This window comes from Ursus americanus, chromosome 31, assembly GCF_024610735.1.
Source record: "Ursus americanus isolate L20-20 chromosome 31, mUrsAme1.1.p, whole genome shotgun sequence".
NCBI lineage: Eukaryota > Metazoa > Chordata > Mammalia > Carnivora > Ursidae > Ursus > Ursus americanus.
This window is the reverse complement of record NC_142157.1, coordinates 26,883,383-26,902,993: the sequence shown is the minus strand read 5'-3', so window position 1 is coordinate 26,902,993 and position 19,611 is coordinate 26,883,383. Positions and strand designations below refer to the sequence as shown.

The 19,611-nt window shown below is 38.3% G+C and overlaps 1 protein-coding gene and 1 non-coding gene across 6 annotated transcripts in view; one reads left to right on the top strand and one right to left on the bottom strand.

Moving 5' to 3' along the window:
- USP6NL (USP6 N-terminal like) overlaps positions 1-19,611 on the bottom strand; it is a 181,659-nt gene that overhangs the window by 81,142 nt on the left and 80,906 nt on the right. For 3 of the 5 annotated variants that reach the window (XM_045793917.2, XM_087857721.1, XM_045793918.2), the window contains 2 exons: positions 2,605-2,672; positions 463-545 (listed from right to left, as the gene is read on the bottom strand). In XM_045793917.2, coding sequence (XP_045649873.2) covers positions 463-545; positions 2,605-2,672 — 151 coding nt within the window. Of the gene's footprint in view, positions 1-462; positions 546-2,604; positions 2,673-6,597; positions 6,775-12,930; positions 13,040-19,611 lie in introns of those variants that run through there. The other 2 variants (XM_087857722.1, XM_045793919.2) reach the window with 2 other exon arrangements.
- Positions 15,692-15,799, top strand: LOC123789998 (U6 spliceosomal RNA). Its single transcript, XR_006778976.1, has one exon. It is a non-coding gene; the product is annotated as a U6 spliceosomal RNA (small nuclear RNA).

Genomic DNA, 19,611 nt, shown 5'->3' with positions numbered 1-19,611 from the left:
TTAATTTTGAGAAGCAATAGCACGAAGACATTTATGACTACGGGAAAGATCAACAGCATCTCCTTTCATTGCTCATTTTTAGGCTGCATAACACTGAAGTTCTAACTGCTAATTATTTTTAAAATGCATTTATATAAAATGAAATGTTTTGTAATTATTTTTGAAATACAAATTATTATTCATTTCCATTTAATTCTGCTAAATTATTAATACAACTCATTTACTGCGTTTTATGTTCTTACTAAAATACAACAAATATTAGTGACTGTATTCTTAACTATATAGTTCAATGTTAATCATAAAGGTTAAAAATGCCAGGAATTTAATAACAAAAAGCACATTGTAGGACCACTCTTGGAATCTTATTCACAGCTGTGCAATTAAAAATAAAGAAAATCAATATAATAAGTCACCGTAGAAACATTATAATAAAAAAGTCAGCTTTCAATCGATGCAACTTACTGTAAAAAGCCAAATCTATCCGTGACTTTGTAAACAAGGTAATCAGCATCCTCCCAAGGTTCAATCTCGGCACCTTCTCGTCCCTGTAATAGCAGACAAAGAAGGGTATTATTGGGAATTTATAAAATTGAATAATTTCTTAAAACATAAAGACCACAAAAAAGTTATTTTTTATGAATTAATAATAAGAGCTAGAAATGAGGCACTATCAACCTAAATTACCTGTAAAAACAACAACAAAAACAACAACAAATACTTTTGGCAATTTAATCACTATTTCCCAATTATAAGCTTCAGAAGATCCGTATGCCAGCAACAGCTGACACACAGCTAAGCCCTTATCAGACTTGGGTTTGTGTGAAAAGTCAACTGGGAAAGACAGAGCAATGAAGGGTAAGAAAGCACTCAAGAAGGAACTGCCAAACTTTAATGTTTTTGACTAAACATGTCATAGAAAAAACCTATTTCTTGCCTTTCATCCAAACTTCTCAGAACAGTAAGCTATCCACCCTGTCTCTCTACTTCTTTACTTCACAGCTACATCAGCCTTGACAGTATTCTTCTTGCCAAGGTCAAAATGATCTGCCATTGTTCAATCCAGAGACACTGTTCAGTTCTTATCTAGTGGATTCTGTTCAGTGCATTTGTCAGTGTTGCTCACTCCCCATTCGTCAAACTCCATCACACCAGCCTCTCTTAGTTCTCCTCACACCATCCAACTCTTCTTCTAATGGGTCTTCATGGGTCCCTCTTAACTGTCAGTGTACCCACAGCTCTGCCCTCAGCCCACTGCTCTTCTCACTCTACTTTTGAAGCCGTTAACTAGCACCGATTAGAGTAGGAACCTCAAATGTCTACACCAATCCATCAAACTTCAGACTCAATACCCAACTGTCTCATGGGCCCCTCCACGTGTGTATATTTTATCAATGACTGCACAATGGCTAGCCTAGCTCCTGCGTGTGACTTAACTACGTGAAAAAGAAAATGCATGCGAGCATGAATGAATGATAGGTCTATTGGTTTTAAATGTTAAGCAGTTAAATAAATTAATTAGGTTTTTCAGACTCCACTAAAACCTATTCACAATAATGGGAAATTGTGTCTGATGCTCCAAACAACCAATTTAAAAACAAACTCTAGGAACATAACTATTAAGTAGAGCACTGCCTGCCTGTATGCTCCCTGGGAGCAGGACACAGTCCAGATGGCTTTCTATAATTTCATGCTCCTGTTATTCTCTCAAATAATCAAAAATAACAGATATGAAATTACACGCAACTGAGATAAATATAAAACATGACATTTATAAATCACTGCCTACAACCCATTATAGACCTCAAGGGGTAAAGTAATAATAAGGAGAAATGTAAATTGTCAACAACTGTTATATTCTAGGGCATCAAAAACCAGATTCCATAACTAACATGGAGATAAGATGCTAATGGAGGTTATACATAATGTATGAGTTTAAATTTTCAGATCCGTGTTAAAATTTTAACAGCACATATAAATTATAAATAAAATGGGTATTTAATTCTATATACTGACATATTCAAATATTTATTGAATACCTAGCATGAGTTAGGAACTCTTCCAGATATTTAGGATACAAGAGTAAATCAAACAAAAGAAATCCTTACCCTCAGAGTTTACATTCTAGGAGTGACAGCAGACAACAAACAAAATAAGTATAATACGAAGTATGCTGATATAATAAGTGCTATAGTGAAAAATAAAGAAGAGAACAGGGATCCAGAGAGCTGTTATTAAACAGTGTGGTTAGAGAAGATCTCACTAAGATGGCAGCATCGGGATAAAGATCTGAAAAAGGTGAGGCAATGAGGCATGAGAATATCCAGGATTAAAGTGTTCTAGGCAGAAGAAACAGCCAGTGCAAAGGCCCAGAGGCAGGAGCAAGCCTGGTGTGTTGGAAGAACAACAGAGACGAGAGTGCCTGGAGCAGAGGGAAAGAGGGAGAGAAAATCTGGAGATGAAGTCAGAGAAAAAAGATGACTTCCCACTGTCACATGAAATAAACAAACTGCTTCTGTAATTTAAGCTCTCCAAACACCAAATCCATTTCTATTTCTATGTTTTTTTCTAACAAAACTTACTCAAAGAGTAAATATGAATACTTACTCTGTCATATTTAGCAACTATTTCAGCTCGCTCCTGAGCAAGTTTGAGGGCTACATCCTGGTCTGAATCTGTGGAGAGATCAAATTTAGATGAACCGTTATTTAAAGAACCATAAAGTTAATTAATTATAAAACTAAGACAAAATAAAAATAAAACAAAAAATCGGTATTACCTAAAAGGACAAACTAGCAAAATCAAATAAACTTAAAAGGGTAAGTTAAGTATCTGTAACTACAACTTTGAAATATCACCGCATCTATCATTTCAATAGTATAGATGATATTCAAAAGAAAGCAAATTTGTTAATATAGCATTAAGTTAGGGGAGATCATAAATCTTATCCTTCAAGAATCAATTTTGGATCTAATTTCAGAGAAATAAGTATTAAAGTAGAAACAAACCGAAAGCTCTCAGCTTTCAGATGAAATCCATCTGGACATATGATGAGAAGGAACATTCAAGAAGGCTTTTACAAATTGAGGTAATTTGTCCACAAAACAACCCTGTGTAAGCTATACTTCAGGAGTTAAAAAAAAAATTATTTCTCATGATGAAAATAATTACTTCTTCATTTGGCCTCTGAGGTCCCCCTCATCAACTATTCCAACTACTATGATAATCTTCAATCTTACCACACACATATACCCTTCTTTGTTACTACCACCATGTATCTTTGGAAAAACACAAATCTGACAACAGCAGTAGAGATCATAACATGAAATAGCATGCATATGATAACACATCCCAAGTACTGTACAGAAAAAGAAAAGACCAATAACAGGCTATATCAAAGGCACCTCTTATCAAGAAGAAAAAGACAAGCATTCCAAGAGAAATGTGGGCAAAGGCCATGAGCAAGAAATTCACAAGAGTAACAATAGCAGCCACAAGCAAATCTGTGTTCTCAGTAATTCCCTGGCAGATAGTAAGATATGGCCAGGCAGCAGATACCGTGAAAAGCACTTTCCATGCCTTATCACATGTATTTCTCACAACCCCACCCTAAGATAGGTATCATATGAATTCTATCACACAGACAAAAAAGTGAGGCCTAGAGATTTTAGTGAACTTGTGTAAGGTCACAAAACTAATGAAGAGCAAAACTGGGATTCAAATCCAGATAGTCTTGACTCCATAGCCAATAATTTTAAGGATTACTTTATAAAAATGATTACTTATGACACGAGAAAGGACTTCCAGGGAAAGAGGACTGGTAGTACATTTTATATCCATTCTTCCCGAAACTCACTAAAATGACAATAGAGGGATTCTTTAAATCCCCTTCCTCAAAGGCCCAGAAAATGGTGGCTCCCCAGGAGAGGGAAGGGTGGGGTTGAACACGGAAAGGTGAGGAAAGACTAATTCCCTGAGATTGGAGGGATGTGCACGAGTATGGAAGAGGTTGGGTGCAGGGAAGAAAACCCCATCTTCTCCCTCCACAGCAGGAGACCAGCAGATCTGGCCTGAAACTGCGAAAGCAGGAAGGGCAATCCAGGCATGCCATCTAGCACCATGGAAGAAAACAGACAACGAGGCAGCTCGAGGAGTGGAAGGTTGTTACTTCTGTGGGGTGGGCTGTGAGAAGGGAGGAGTATGACAGTCAGCTATTTTTCAAAATAAGCCATACAGACTGCTGAATCTTTAAACCAAGTATAGCTCTGATAAAAATAAAATCTAAATTTAAAAGCCAAGGCATGGAAAAAAATCAAACTTATTAGAAACTAAAGAATTACAAGCTTTAAAATATCTTTGTACTTTTCTCTGACCAAAAAAATGCACTTTTGTTACTCAATGTTGACAATAGCATGGGGAAATCTGCAGTAGCTTACTGTGAGGGGAGACTTATCAGTGTGTAAAAATCTTTGTGGAGAGCAATTTGATAATATGTCTGCAGAATCTTAACAGGCATATCCCAACAATTCCACCTCTAGGGACTTACTTAGGCCAATGAGATCATCAATGGAACAGTAAAAATTGGGAAAACGGGAATTTGTAAATTTTTAAATGTTTATTTGGGAAAAAATGTTTACGTCACTGCTTTTCTCAGACTACAAAGTGTCAATATGTTCTCCTTTGAGTGAAAAGTGAATAAATAGTAGAATGGTTCAATAAAATAACAAAAATGCAGACTCGTCGTTTAGATTTTCACAGTGAACTAATATAGTCAGGAGTCTGGGATAATCAACTCAATTATATATTCATTACCCTATTCTAGACTTACGGACCTCTGTCAATACCTTTTCCCTCTTCTGTTGCCCAGCTTCACAACATTACACTCCCACTTCTACAAAGGGGTAGGGAAAGCAAATTAATAGAAATTAAACTCAAACTAGGAAAGTTGACTACTTATTAAACTCCACTTCCGTTATCAGAACAACTAAGCGTGAATATCTAAGGTGATCAGGCCAAATTCAATGGATGAGTGTTTTCTTTGAATATATTCTATACCAGACCTTCATTCCTGCTACCAGTCCTAGGAGTCTCAATTCATTTCCTACTTAACAATGACAAGTTTAAAAAGGCAGGAACTGGAAACAGTATGTAGTTAAGAAGATGCAAAGCATCCCAAGAAAGCATCATTGTGGTGAACTGTAAGACAGAAAGCTTTCCACAGATCATCTCTAGTCTAGAGATTTCTAGAAAGGAAAACCTAACTGTGTAATAGAGGCCATACAGGAATTGAACAAAATTCTATCCTAATTTTATGAGAGAAAGATCATGTACTTTAATATGATTAGAGTAGTTGACATGGCTCTAAATCAAATAAAGTAAGTTCCAAATCTTTAAATTCCTTTAGAAATTTCTTATCATTGCATTTCCCTGTGGAGAGAAAATTCTGTAATGTTGACAAATGTGTTCTAAAAAAAGCATGAATCTGAAGTCAAGCTGAATTTATAAAATATAGCCAAACCTGCTTCTTTAAAGAGACTAAATCCAAATGCCAATTCTTTCCAACAGGGAGTAGTAGAGACATTATTTATCATCCACGTTGTGAGGCAATCATCTTTAGAGTAAGAAGTAATATCCTTATGCAGAATTCACCATAGTTATATTGTTTCATATTGTCTGATCTATAGTTGAGAAGTTTATTAAGAATTACACTAGAATCCTCCCTTTGGTTTCATTGTGAGTGCTTACTTAGAAAGTCCGTTGCAAGAACAAAGAGTATGCCCTAAAACACTGACCACAAAGGGATATCAACAGCTGTCTTGTGTCTGTGAGCAAGTGTGCACAAAGTTCCAGGCACCTATTAAACAATGACAGTTGTGTTACTCGGTACTTATATCACATGTCATTATTAAATTTAAAAAGCTCTATTACATTACTCGAGCCAAATTAAGTCAAATTATTTTTATTGACTTCACATCTAACGTAACAATGTTCCAAAGTAAAAGAGGCATATTTGAAGCAGTAAAAATCAAAAGACATTGGATATGTATACTCAAGTATACAGGAAAACATATCTGGGCACAAATGTATGGAAGGTATAGCATCTTATGAAGGGTTTAAAAAACTAACAACTATAACATTTTACGAAGACTTCTAATTCCCTTTATATATTTTTTTAAGATTTTATTTATTCATTTGAGAGAGGGAGAGAGCACAAACAGGGAGAGAGGTAGAGGGAGAGGGAGAAGCCAACTCCCTCCTGAGCAAGGAGCCCGATGTAGGACTTGATCCCAGGACCCTGAGATCATGACCTGAACCAAAGGCAGCCACTTAACCGACTGAGCCACCCAGCTGCCCCTCTAATTTCCTTTAAACACAAGAATTTTTAGAAGCAAGCATCCTCCTGAATGACATTTTTTAAAAGCAGGCATTATAGCTTAGTATCACTCAATTAATCCCAAATTGTAATGAACGAGTCAGAATTATTAAATTTCAAATTTAATCCACTAAAACAAAACAGACAACAGACATTTTTCCTACTGTACATTCTGACAGATTATTATTATATATAAATCAACTATTCCAATTTAAGAAGTACTTTACCCTTTGTTAGACAACTGGTCTGGCCTTGGGAATTAACGGCAGCTTCAGTCCTCATAGAGTAAACTTATCTACTCCAAGATTTCATTATTATTTTACAGTTCTCAAGCACACCAGGAGTGTTAGGTGGTGCCTCACACATTCTTGCAACAAACTGAAACAGAAAAGTGGAAGGCAGCTCTACTTTAAACTATTTGTGAAACAAGCAGAAGAAAGAAAACATTTCTAGGGGAGAAGAAAAGACCTTTCTGTGGTTACGGACTACAGATATTCAAACAAAGATGATGTTTGTTGAGGATAAAAACATGTCTTTCAGGCTAGATCCCAAGTATGAACCACACCAGCCTACACCCAGCATTCCATCTGACAACAAACAGGAGCTTGAAAGAAGCAGCTTTACAACATGCCTTCATCTTGTATTGCAAAATTAGCCACATGCTTACTACTTTTAATAAAATTTGTCATGAAGCAACAAAGACAATTTTTATTGGAAACATTAAACTAAAGCTAAGTAGGAATGTTCTCCTCAAATACATTTTACATCTTAACATAATTTTTAATGTGAAAACTGCAGCCTCTGTTTCAGACACTAAGTGAATACATGCTAAATTCTGGAAGGTTTTGGAAAGTTTTAACACACCACACATATACAAGTGAACAAATGTTTTGTGAAACAATGTGTGTAACTACTGTAGGATGGCACTGTGAAATTTCCTCTTCCATTCTATTTATTCTTCCCTACTTCCCTTCAGTGCTTCCTTCTTTCTTTAAAATGGTCAAGGACCTACAATTTAGAAACCACTTTGCACATCGTAGGTCCTTGACCTGTTAGAGGCACGCTTGTGAACATTATAATTACACTTAACTGGACACTAACACATTAAGTTTATACTCAGCTTAAGCCACCTGTAATATTTAATATAAGCAAAAGACCTCAGAAGCTTAGAGAGAGGGAAAGATTTCAAGTTATACACCAAGGAATGAGAATCAGACTGCTATCAAACTTCTTACCAGCTAAAAGGTAATGAAACTCTGTTTCCAAAGTTTTGAGAAAAAAACTATCATTAGCTGAGAATTCTACGCCAAGCCCAACTATCAATCAAGCATAAAGAAAAAATTAAAAACATTTCTAGATATTATGAGCTATGCTGAGCTCAAGAATGACCCCTCCCCCCCAGAAGATGTCCACATCCTATCTCTGGAACCTGTGAATGTACCTTATATAGCAAAGGCATTTGCAGACGTAACTAAGTAAGGCTCCTGAGATAGGGAGATTATCCTGGATCATGCAGATGGGCCCGACGTAATCATAAGGCACCATATAAAAGGGAGACAAGAAAGTGTGATGATGGAAGCAAGAAGTTGGAGTGCTGTGAGAAAGGAAGGGGTCACCAGCCAAAGAAAGCAGGTGGTCTCCAGAAGTTAGAACAGACTAGGAAATAGATTCTCCCCTGGTGGCTCCAGAAGGAGCCAGCCAGGCTGACACCTTGTCTTTGGCCCAGTGAAACTGATTTCAGACTCTGGCCTCTAAAACTGTAACAGAATAAATCGTATGTTGTTTTAAGCCACCAAGTTTGTGGTCGTTTGTTATAGCAGTGATAGGAAACCAATATAATACCAATACCAATACTGCCTCTGCAATGTTTCTTTTATTTTTTTTTTTTTAAGATTTTATTCATTTATTTGACAGAGAGAGAGACAGCCAGGGAGAGAGGGAACACAAGCAGGGGGAGTGGGAGAGGAAGAAGCAGGCTCTCAGCAGAGGAGCCTGACGTGGGGCTCGATCCCAGAGCTCTGGGATCACGCCCTGAGCCAAAGGCAGACGCTTAACAACTGTGCCACCCAGGCGCCCCTGCAATGTTTCTTTTAAAAAGAATTTCAGAATACACTACAGAAAAACAAGACAACAACAGAAGAACTGACAGAGACTCTCTCCTTTTTCAAACATTAGTCAGGCCCCTCCTAACTTCTTCCTGACGAGGCCTCATCCTGTCTCCAAACTACCTAGCCTGGCTGTAGCAGGAGACCCTCCACACCCTGATAGCTGGTCACCCTGGCACGCCTTTACCCAGAATCCTGTTCAGTCAGTGTAGAAAGGACCCCTGTACCCTTGATGTCACCTCTACCTGCTGAATCCTTTACTCTGCCTGTTGGCTATAACCCCCCCTTGTCCTTACTGTGTTTGGAGGGGAGCCCGATCTATCTCCCCTATTGCCAACAGTCTCAACACTAACTACAATCGTCCTGAACAAAGTCTTCTTGGTTGTTTTAACAAGTGCCAGAATAAATTTTTCCTTAACAGAATCAAAAAGAGGGGCAAACACAGGATCCATGAAATGAAATCTCAGGGGGCTAAAATTAGACATTTCCAGATGCCAACTATGTAGTTGCCTAGAGAGCAGTCAGCCTACATTAGAATAGGGAATACAAGGTGTCTTCAGGCAGAAAGTGGATATTATTAGTGATACAGTAAAAGCTTATACATGAAAGACTCCAAAAAGAGGTGAAAGGACTGTTAGAAATCAGAACAAGCAAAGCAGGGAGTGATAAAAGTCACAGTCAAACGTAAAGAAATGTACGAAAGGCATTTGTACATTTGAATTGGAGAAATAAATTCATGTGACCTCGACACTTTCAACAGGAGAATTTTACTTCCTTCCTACCTACGTCATATTTGAAACTGAAGTAAATGATACTGACATTAATGTGATATTGACATTATTCTGATTATGTAAGAATTTTATTGACTTTTCATATTCACAATCAACTGTAGACAAAGTGTCCAAAATCAAACTCTGATCTGCACACACAGACCCCACTCCAAACTTAAGCCCCCTTTCTAAAAGCAGCTACTGTGACCTATGAAAAACATTCTCCGCACTATACGGGAACCTGCATGTACCCATGCGCGCGCACACAGACATCAATTTCCCTTTTCTAGTCAAAGACTAGAATCGTTCTATAAATAACTCTACACCTTACTCTTTTTCATTTAACAGTACATCTTGGAGATTGTGCATATCAACACCTACAGATCTACCCAGTAGTGTGCCAATAAAAGCTTAGCAACCGATTCTTAGAGGGAAGAAGTAGGGGCTCGGAGACCTGGTTTGTGGCCTCTCCCAACTTCCAGGCGGCCACTACCCCCACTGCGGTGGCTAATTAGCAAAGTGCAGCGCGCTGTCACAGAACGCAGAGTTCAGCTGGCTCAGATACTTCGACGGATCTGCCTCAACCTGGCCACAGCTGTAAAGCTTCCTAAGGCGTTCATGGAATTTATTCAACCAGTCTTCTCTAGAGAATGTGAACTAGGATAAAATGAGAGTCCATCCTTAATGGGAGTTAAAGATGAAACATCGTGAGGTAAAGAGCTTACTAGGCAGTGGTGACCAAAGGCAAGCGGAAAAACAGAGGAAGCAGAAACTACCAGGAAGCTGAGGGGGGGAAAAAGCAGCTGTTGCAGAGAGGAAAATAGTACCTGACGTGCAGAGCAAAGCGAGTCACCATCACAGAGACACTTCAGTCTAAAAAAAGAGACAGAAGGACCTCTTCCTGAAGCTGCTTCATGCTTCAGTTCCCAGTGGCTTTCACTTCCTGCTCAATACAAATAATGCTCTTTTTTCTTGAAATAATTTGAATAAGTTATTCTTGTCTATGATCCGAGTTCCTTCATTCCACCACATCTTTCAACCAAAAGAGGCCCTCAGCACCCAGAGTGCCTACGCCATGGTTTCAGTTATTTGCGAGCACTTTCTTAGCATGCCATGGACTAAGACATATCAAAAATAAGGATGCTATTAACGGTAAAATCTTAACAGGCATCATTGCTAAAAACTTCAGCATTTCTTTTGTCATGCTCTAGATCCAAGGCTGGAAGGAATACTCGAAGGAGGAATAAGCAGAGTTAAGCAGATTAACACTAAAACATAACTAAAAACAAACAAAATAAAGGAAGGTGCACTAGTCACAAGAGAACCTGAAATACCACTTATTGTAACTGGTCATTCTGTGTGAGATGACATTAAGTGCGGTCACTTACAAGTTCCATATATGCTCTCCCCACCTCCCAGAACGTTTATTCTGAAACAGCATGCCAGGATACCCTGGATACCAACCACCTGACAGTCCCATGAGAACTAACCCAGTGTCTCCTCCTTTCCCTTCTACTCCCTCCACTGAAAGGTCATCTCTAATCCAACATTCCTTTGCACTCCAGCCCAATCCCACTTCCCTCTCTCATAACTCACTTAATTCCATATTAAACAATGTCTTATCAAAAAATGTACAACCCCCGGGGCGCCTGGGTGGCACAGCAGTTAAGCGTCTGCCTTCGGCTCAGGGCGTGATCCCGGCGTTATGGGATCAAGCCCCACATCAGGCTCCTCCACTATGAGCCTGCTTCTTCCTCTCCCACTCCCCCTGCTTGTGTTCCCTCTCTCGCTGGCTGTCTCTATCTCTGTCGAATAAATAAATAAAATCTTAAAAAAAAAAAATGTACAACCCCCAAAACCTACTTCTCTCCTTCTTCCTCCCTCCACTAGAGTTAATAATCTTAGAAAACTCTTTGGCTTCCTTTTCTCTTTCTCATGTTCACTGGGAATAAGACAACAAAAAATTCAGATCATAGTGGCAATTATTAAACTACTATAAATAATTGTGATCAAGGAAGGGACAGCCAAAGACTAGAAGCTAAATACATGAAAGAACAAATGCCATAACCCAAAGTCTTCAGAAATGCCCGATCTGCTCTCAGAACCACCACACAAGTGTCCATACAGTAGCTTCATATTTCTTTAGTTTAATACGCATTGTCTGATACCATTAAAAAAAAAAGCATTCAGTTTGAGAAGTTCTTTGTAGATCTTGGATACCAGTCTTTTATCTGTAGTATCATTTGCAAATATATTCTCCCATTCCGTGGGCTGCCTCTTAGTTTTTTTGATTGTTTCCTTGGCTGTGCAGAAGCTTTTTAAAGACTGGTATCCAAGATCTACAAAGAACTTCTCAAACTCAATACGCGAGAAACAAATAAACAAATCATAAAATGAGCAGAAGATATGAACAGACACTTTTCTAATGAGGACATACAAATGGCTAACAGACACATGAAAATATGTTCAAAAGCATTAGCCATCAGGGAAATTCAAATCAAAACCACACTAAGATACCACCTTACACCAGTTAGAATGGCAAAAATTGGCAAGGCAAGAAACAACAATTGCTGGAGAGGATGTGGAGAAAGGGGATCCCTCCTACATTGCTGATGGGAATGCAAGTTGGTACAGCCACTCTGGAAAACAGCGTGGAGGTCCCCTAAAAAGTTAAAAATTGAGCTACCCTATGACCCAGCCATTGCACTACTGGGTATTTACCCCAAAGATACTGACGTAGTGAAGAGAAGGGCCATATGCACCCCAATGTTCATAGCATCAATGTCCACAATAGCTAAATCGTGGAAGGAGCCGAGATGCCCTTCAACGGATGACTGGATTAAAAAGCTGTGGTCCATATATACAATGGAATATTACTCAGCTATCAGAAAGAACGAGTTCTCAACATTTGCTGCAACATGGACAGCACTGGAGGAGATAATGCTAAGTGAAATAAGTCAAGCAGAGAAAGACAATTATCATATGGTTTCTCTCATCTATGGAACATAAGAACTAGGAAGGTCAGTAGGGGAAGAAAGGGATAAAGAAAGGGGGGGTAATCAGAAGGGGGAATGAAACATGAGAGACTATGGACTCTGAGAAACAAACTGAGGGCTTCAGAGGGGAGGGGGTGGGGGAATGGGATAGACCGGTGATGGGTAGTAAGGAGGGCACGTATTGCATGGTGCACTGGGTGTTATACGCAACTAATGAATCATCGAACTTTACACAGGAAACCGGGGATGTACTGTATGGTGACTAACATAATATAATAAAAAAACATTAAAATAAAATTTTAAAAAAGCATTCAAAATAAATAAGCTTAAATACTCTTCAATTTTAGCTTTTATTTTAATTATCAGTATAAATAGGATTTGTATCTTTTTGCTCAAAATATTCTATTATAGCACTATCAGCAGGGTATCAGTATTTTCTATTATATCATGCTTTAAATGAATAGTTTTAAAATTTTCCATTAATTTACAGAACACATTTCTTCAAACAAATTCTTATATAGAAGCCCAATTGCTCAGCAAGGCAGGTAGGTGAGGTTGAGGAGAGAGAGAGCAAATTCTCCTGGCTTGATCTCCCTCTTTCCTCCACAGTGATCCAAGGGACCTGTAGGGACCTCCAGTGCTATACAAGCCAAAGCAAGCTGTACCCACTGGCCTTCTTTTGTGAGTACCTTTGTAAAGCTACTGCTCAAAGACTTCTCTTCCAATCAGTTTTCCAACCGCATATCTCAAGATCCCTTTCACAGAGTCTCCCCGACAATTCTCAAGGTCCCGGTCGTCCTTATACAAATAAAAAGATCAACATTTTATAATTGATAGGTTGGCTGTTGTTTTATTTTGTTTGTAAGCATATAAGACCCTTCAGAACAGGACACAGCTCTAATATTTTAAACACAGAGCACCCGGTATCAACAAGGTATGTAATATTTCCATAACTAAGAAGATACTTGAAATTATAGTCTTAACAATAATTCCTGGGTAGGCTTCTATTACTTGCTTCTTAATTTCTAGAAAGATGAGAAACAAAATAATTTTTCAAGTCCTAAAAATAATTACTTTTGACAAAGATTTATTATAATTGAGAAGATCATTTTTTCTCAAATTCAATCATGAATTATAGCCTCCTTCTAGTGGACCCACCTTACCAATGCCCATGGCATAAGGGAGAACTGGCCACTGCTTCTTTTTTTCTAGCGTACTTCCGAACCGGTACCCTAAATACCTTATTGAATATACTTACTGACATGTCTATTTAACTGTAAGCTCCAAGAACAAGACAGTTATCTCATTCATCTTGGTATCATTAGTATCTCTCACAGTGCCTAACATAGGGTAGATGCTCACCAAATATTTCTTAAAAAGACAAAAATAACTCCTCAAAATTAATTACTATTGTGAACTATTCGACGAGCTAAACACTTAATATATCAATTCATTTTTAACAATTAGACTTTTATTTTATTTATTTAGTTGAGAGAGAGCATGAGCCAAGGGAGGAGCTGAAGGGGAGGGAGACGGAGAGAGAGACTCTCTTAAGTGGACTCCATGCTGAGCGCAGAACCTGAAAGCAGTGGAGCTCGATCCCAGGATCACAACCCGAGCCAGAGCCAAGAGCAGGATGCTCAACTGATTCAGTTCAACTGGCTGAGTGGGCCGCTCAACTGATCGACCCAGGTGCCCCAACAATTAGATTTTAAACTATTTTCCAGATATACTTTCACTGCAAAAAGTGTATCTTTACTAAAGATTATCAGCTTTGTTTTTTTATTCTATTTCAAGGTAGCATTAAAAACTTTATTAAGACTGTAAAATTCAGATATGATAAGTCACAATCTATTTCTGATTAGCACTTCTGATTACTTACCAGTCCTTCATATCCATTAAGGAAGAAGGAAAGAAGGAAGGAAGAAAAGAAGGGAGGGAGGGAGCGAAGGGGATAGATAGACAGATAGATGGATAGATAGAGAAGTCTCTTGAAAGTTGAAGAAAACCGGAGACTTGTGTGTGATGTTTGTGTTCCAATCTACTCCTCTCCTCACGTCTTCCTCGATCTAGCTCCCCAATCCACTCAACAGAACCTCGCAGTCTCACTTTCTTGACAGAAAGATCCTGTTTACTTGGCTGAGTGTGCTACCATCATGCTTCAAGTCCACGTGAAGACACTTCAGCTAAAGGAACACTCCCGAACTCTCCCGCCACTCTTCTGCCACTCCTCTCATGGGAGCAGAAGGACTTTTGAGGTTGGCTTGGTTGAGCTCCTTGCTCTCTCTCTCTCTCAGCCACCCGGGGTGCATGCCCTCCACTCCACTCTCCATGCATGAAGGCACCCATCCTGAGGGGAGGCCTGCAGATGCTCGGCTGTGCTAGTCACCCAGTGAGTACATCTAAGTCAAAATGGGCTAATAAGCCCTTTTCATTTCAGATCTAATGTCATGTCCTCAGATTAGCCAATAGAGGAGACATTTTGATCTCCATCTGTCAGTCTCTTGTGTCTTACTTCTCAAAGAGAAGAAACAGTATCACTATCAGGTCCCTAGAACTCCCCAAATCAGACTAGAAACTCCTACGCTTATGTGTAAGGTGATTCATAGAGAAAAAGGATATGGAGTGATGTAACAATATTTAAATACCATTACTACTGATGAGAAGCATAATTACTAGCTGTTGAATGTGAGTGCAACTCCCACATGTGGGGGCAGGGTTGAATGACAAAATTGCCAACAACAGATACTTAGCACCAAGACAAGCTTATGAGTCATTTTACTCACTTAGATCCGCCTACAGTTGCTGGCAAACTCAGGATTATACCTTAGCTGCTTTTCCAGCAGTATGATTGTTTTAGAAGATGACACAAGGCTCACTGGTGACAACTCCCTGTTTGTGGATACTTTACAACCTGGCCAGTGAGAGTTTAGTAGGTGCCAGACACTGTGTTGAGCATTTACTACACATCATCTCACATAATCCTCACACAACCTACTCCGAGAGTTGTGTGTCTATGCCCAGTCTACATGTGGGGAGCCTGAGGTGTGGAGAGGTTACGTCATTCTGGTCCTAGGGGAAATAAGTGGCAGAACTGGACTTAAAAGTCAAGGCTATCTGACTTCAAAGCCCTGTTTCTATTTTGCTGAAGTACAAATGGATGATCTTTTTATATTTCTTCTGACCTCTGCTAGTCCTTACATTTCTTCCCTTAGAAATAAATCTACCTGTGATTCTTACGGCTTCTTCACAGTTGCTTTCTGCTTTCCAGTAGCCTTCTAAACTTACCACACTGAATTGTCTGCTATTTGTGCAAAATGGACTCCGATGATATAGAGAGTCCAAGAACCACTTATATGAGACATCCTTTATAATCCTAAGCAACTGTACTTCCTACATTATAAGCTGTACGTCTTAGGATAATAATAGGAAATGTTCAAGAAACATACAGTGCTCGCTTCAGCAGCACACATACTAAAAACTGGAATGATACAGAGAGGATCAGCATGGCCCCTGCACAAGGATGACACGCAAATTCATGAAGCATTCCAAAAAAAACACACAAATAAAACAAAAAGCCTGCAAAAATATTTGACCAACTAATCACCATATGGATACTAAAGTTAACTCTGCTAAAATACTTTATGCATTTAGTAGATACTAACTCAAATGCCCTCACAATTAATTTCTATGATTATGGAAAGAATTCGTTGAATCTACTTCATTTACTTGACTTTTACAACTCTTTCAGCTCATTCAGAACCATAAGCATGTACAGTTATATTCACTACAATACAAGTTCATGCTGAATTCGGCCCAATGGGTACTAACGAGAAACGATGCAATTACAGAAGAATCTTGGAGACCACATACAAGACAAGGGGAATGGAAGAGAATTTATAGAATGCCCACCTTAGTAGTACATGACTAATTCCACAGATAATCTGGCAAACCCTATTCTCAACCCGATGGTAACTTTTTGACTCTTTAAATCAAAAATGATATGAAAATAACAAACTGTGCCTAAAATGGCATACTAAAACAAGAACTCAGTATCACCTAGAACAAACTACCACACAGAAAGAATTGCATTAATACTTTTTTTTTTTTTAAGTATGACAGTGCAAGTATTATTTTGTCCCTGAATGGCTCTTAGGTTCAAATCAGAATACAAGGCCATTGAGGAGTGCCTAGGTGGCTCAGTCAGTTGAGGATCCAACTCTTGATCTCAGCTCAGGTCTTAATCTCAGGGTTGTGAGTTCAAGTCCTGCATTGGGCTCCATGCTGGGCATGGACACTACTTAAAAAAAAAAAAAAAGAATGTAAGGCCAGCAAAAGCAAAAGGCAAAAGCCAGCAGCTTGGGAAATAATAAATATAATAAATATAAATGTTCATATCACACTGAAGCTGTCATTCATTCAAATAATTTTGTTTTAAAACATGCCCTAAGTTCCAAGCACAGCACCACATAATTCTCATAAAATGGAGCTGCATTCACCACCTCCCCTAACAAATCCTAAGAACATCATATATGCATATCTCATATTTGTATGTGTGTTTAATATAACATGTATTCTTTACATTGTTACTGTTATTATACCAATAATGTTGTGCTGGGGTGCCTTGTATAAGTGAGATTTATTTTATATAACAAACATCAAAAATGCTATACACATATGAAAGTCACTGATCAGGAGACTAGATAAAATAAATACCAACTAAGTCTGGCTCATAATAACAGCGAGCATTTCTTCTGCACAATACAAACATCTTATGTATGTTATTTCATGTAATGACCTCACATCCAAAAATGAGATAGGTATCATTATTGTTCATTTCACAGACAAGAAAATTGTTAGGTTAATTAACTTGCAAGATCACACAGCTCTGAAGTTCTAGAAGTGGCACTGGGACTAAGGTAATAGGGCCCCAGAGTACTCATAATCACTCCACGTCATCTTTGAATAAATGAAATGGCAAGCAAATGAACAAAGGTTTGTCAAGATAATCTGTCAAAAGGGATCCTCAAAGTAGCATTAAATCAGGGCAAGAGGCCAAGGAAATGCCCCCCAGTCAACAGGAAGCCAAGGAGGTGTTTTTGAAGAGAAAACTGGCCAGAAGCTGTAGCACAAATGAAGGTTGCTCAGGAAAGGAGAAGAACGAGCCTATTAAGAGCTCGTGTTATTGAGCTTTTATTACTCACCGAGCACTGTGCTAGGTACATACAATATCTCACTGAATGTTCGAACAGTCCTATTGTCATTTCTATTTTACAGATGAGAAAATGAAACTTAAGAGGTCAAGCAACTTGTCTAAAGCTACGTTACAGGTCAAAGCCTCAATACGAACTCATTATCTGGAAGGCTAAAAGCCTATCCTCCTGCCAATCATGCCACAAAAGTGAAGAGAGAAAGAGAATATGTCTGCATATCTGTAAATTAATAAGGTATAAGCTACCAAGACACTAATGCACCATAACCAGGAAGTGGGGAAGCTGAGTCAGTGGGCTCAAACCTACGTGTGCTGATTGTGTTTCTGCGAGTGAATATCCTCCTCCAATAAAAGGAAAAATCTTCCTAGATCTGAAAATGACTTCGCAGAATTACTTATTCCTGTGCACAGATACCCAAGTTCTCAAAGTTTCCTTCCACTGATACCAGAAAGCTGCCATTGAGTTTAACGCATATAAAATGCATTTTCCTAGTTTGTGATTATTACAAAAAAGCAAGTAAATTTTTTTTTTTAAGATTTTATTTATTTATTCGACAGAGATAGAGACAGCCAGCGAGAGAGGGAACACAAGCAGGGGGAGTGGGAGAGGAAGAAGCAGGCTCATAGCGGAGGAGCCTGATGTGGGGCTCAATCCCATAATGCCAGGATCACGCCCTGAGCCGAAGGCAGACGCTTAACCGCTGTGCCACCCAGGAGCCCCGCAAGTAAAATTTTCTAAATGTTAAATTGGAACAGCTCAATACTGATACAATTAAACCTCTTTTTTCTTTTTCTTTTTTAATGCTTTACCAGCTGCCAATCACCAGACCCAGGAAGGGAGCAGGGAAACATGGGCTCCCTGCCAATAGTGTTTAGTTGTCTTTGATTTATACCCTCTATTCAATATAACCCAGTCCTATATTTATTTTTTTTCCAACCCTTCTGACTACATCTTTTTTTTCCCCAAGTACAACACATAGGTTCTTCAGTATAAAGATTAATTCCAAATTATATCAAACTGTAAAAAACAACATTTCCAACACACCTATTACTGGCAATTTGTAGTACATAAATAGTTTACAAAACACTCCAGCTCTAATCACTGGCATTTGAAATTTTTAATGTTTCATCAGTTTCAACACTGCTTAAGGTCATCACATGTAACAGTTGGTAATTTTCCTTAGGCATGAATCTGAATCATGGACTGTGTGTACGAAAGTGGGTCACCTGGCTAACGAGTGAGCCTAGATGTCTAGCTAGTGCCTATCAAAGTAGCTTTGTTTTTCTCTACTCATTTCACAAACACCAAATCCCATGGTGGGAGTGAAATAAAGCCAAAGCAAAACACAAAATTTAGTGGCCTCAAAAAGAAAGCAGGTAATATTTGGGAAGTACTTCTGATTTGCTACAGTAACACAGCATAAACCCTCCAGGTCCGATCTACAGAGGTCTTAAATGATACATTTCTCCAGAACTAAAGACTAAAGTTCCTTTAATACCAAACAATAAAACAATAAATCATCAACTACCATGGAAAACAAGACAAACAAACAAACAAAAAAAACCATGAACAGAAAAAAGACAAGAATAAGCTCAGTCACATGCGACTCTTGCTTTCGGGGTTGTGAGTTCGAGCCCCAGGTTCGGTGTAGAGATTACTTAAAAATAAAATCTTAAAAAAAAAAAAAAGACAAGAATGACATGCACTGTAATATTAACAAACATTTTAACGTCTGAGAGGAGGAACTACAGATAATTTTATTTTCTTCTTACACTTGTGTATTTTTTTCTGCATGGTCATTAATAAGCATATATTACTTTTATTATAAATCATATTTTAATATAAAGACAGATCATATTAATAACATAGTCAAAAATTTAAAAACATTTTTCCCCAGACACATTTTAAGCTTTTTAATAAAATAGAATACTGCCTGGAAAACAAACTTGTTCCCCAGTTTTCTTACAAGGTTTTAGATGGAAATCTATAAAATATTTTTTAAAGAAAGTTATCTATAGTCATCAAAATAATTCTCCCCTATCTCTATTATATAATCTTAGATGCAACCAACCCATGAAAGAAGAGCAAAGGGCTGCCACTGGGCTCCAGATGACACTTTGTCTGGATATCCTGAAAATTCCAACTTAGGTTTCTTTA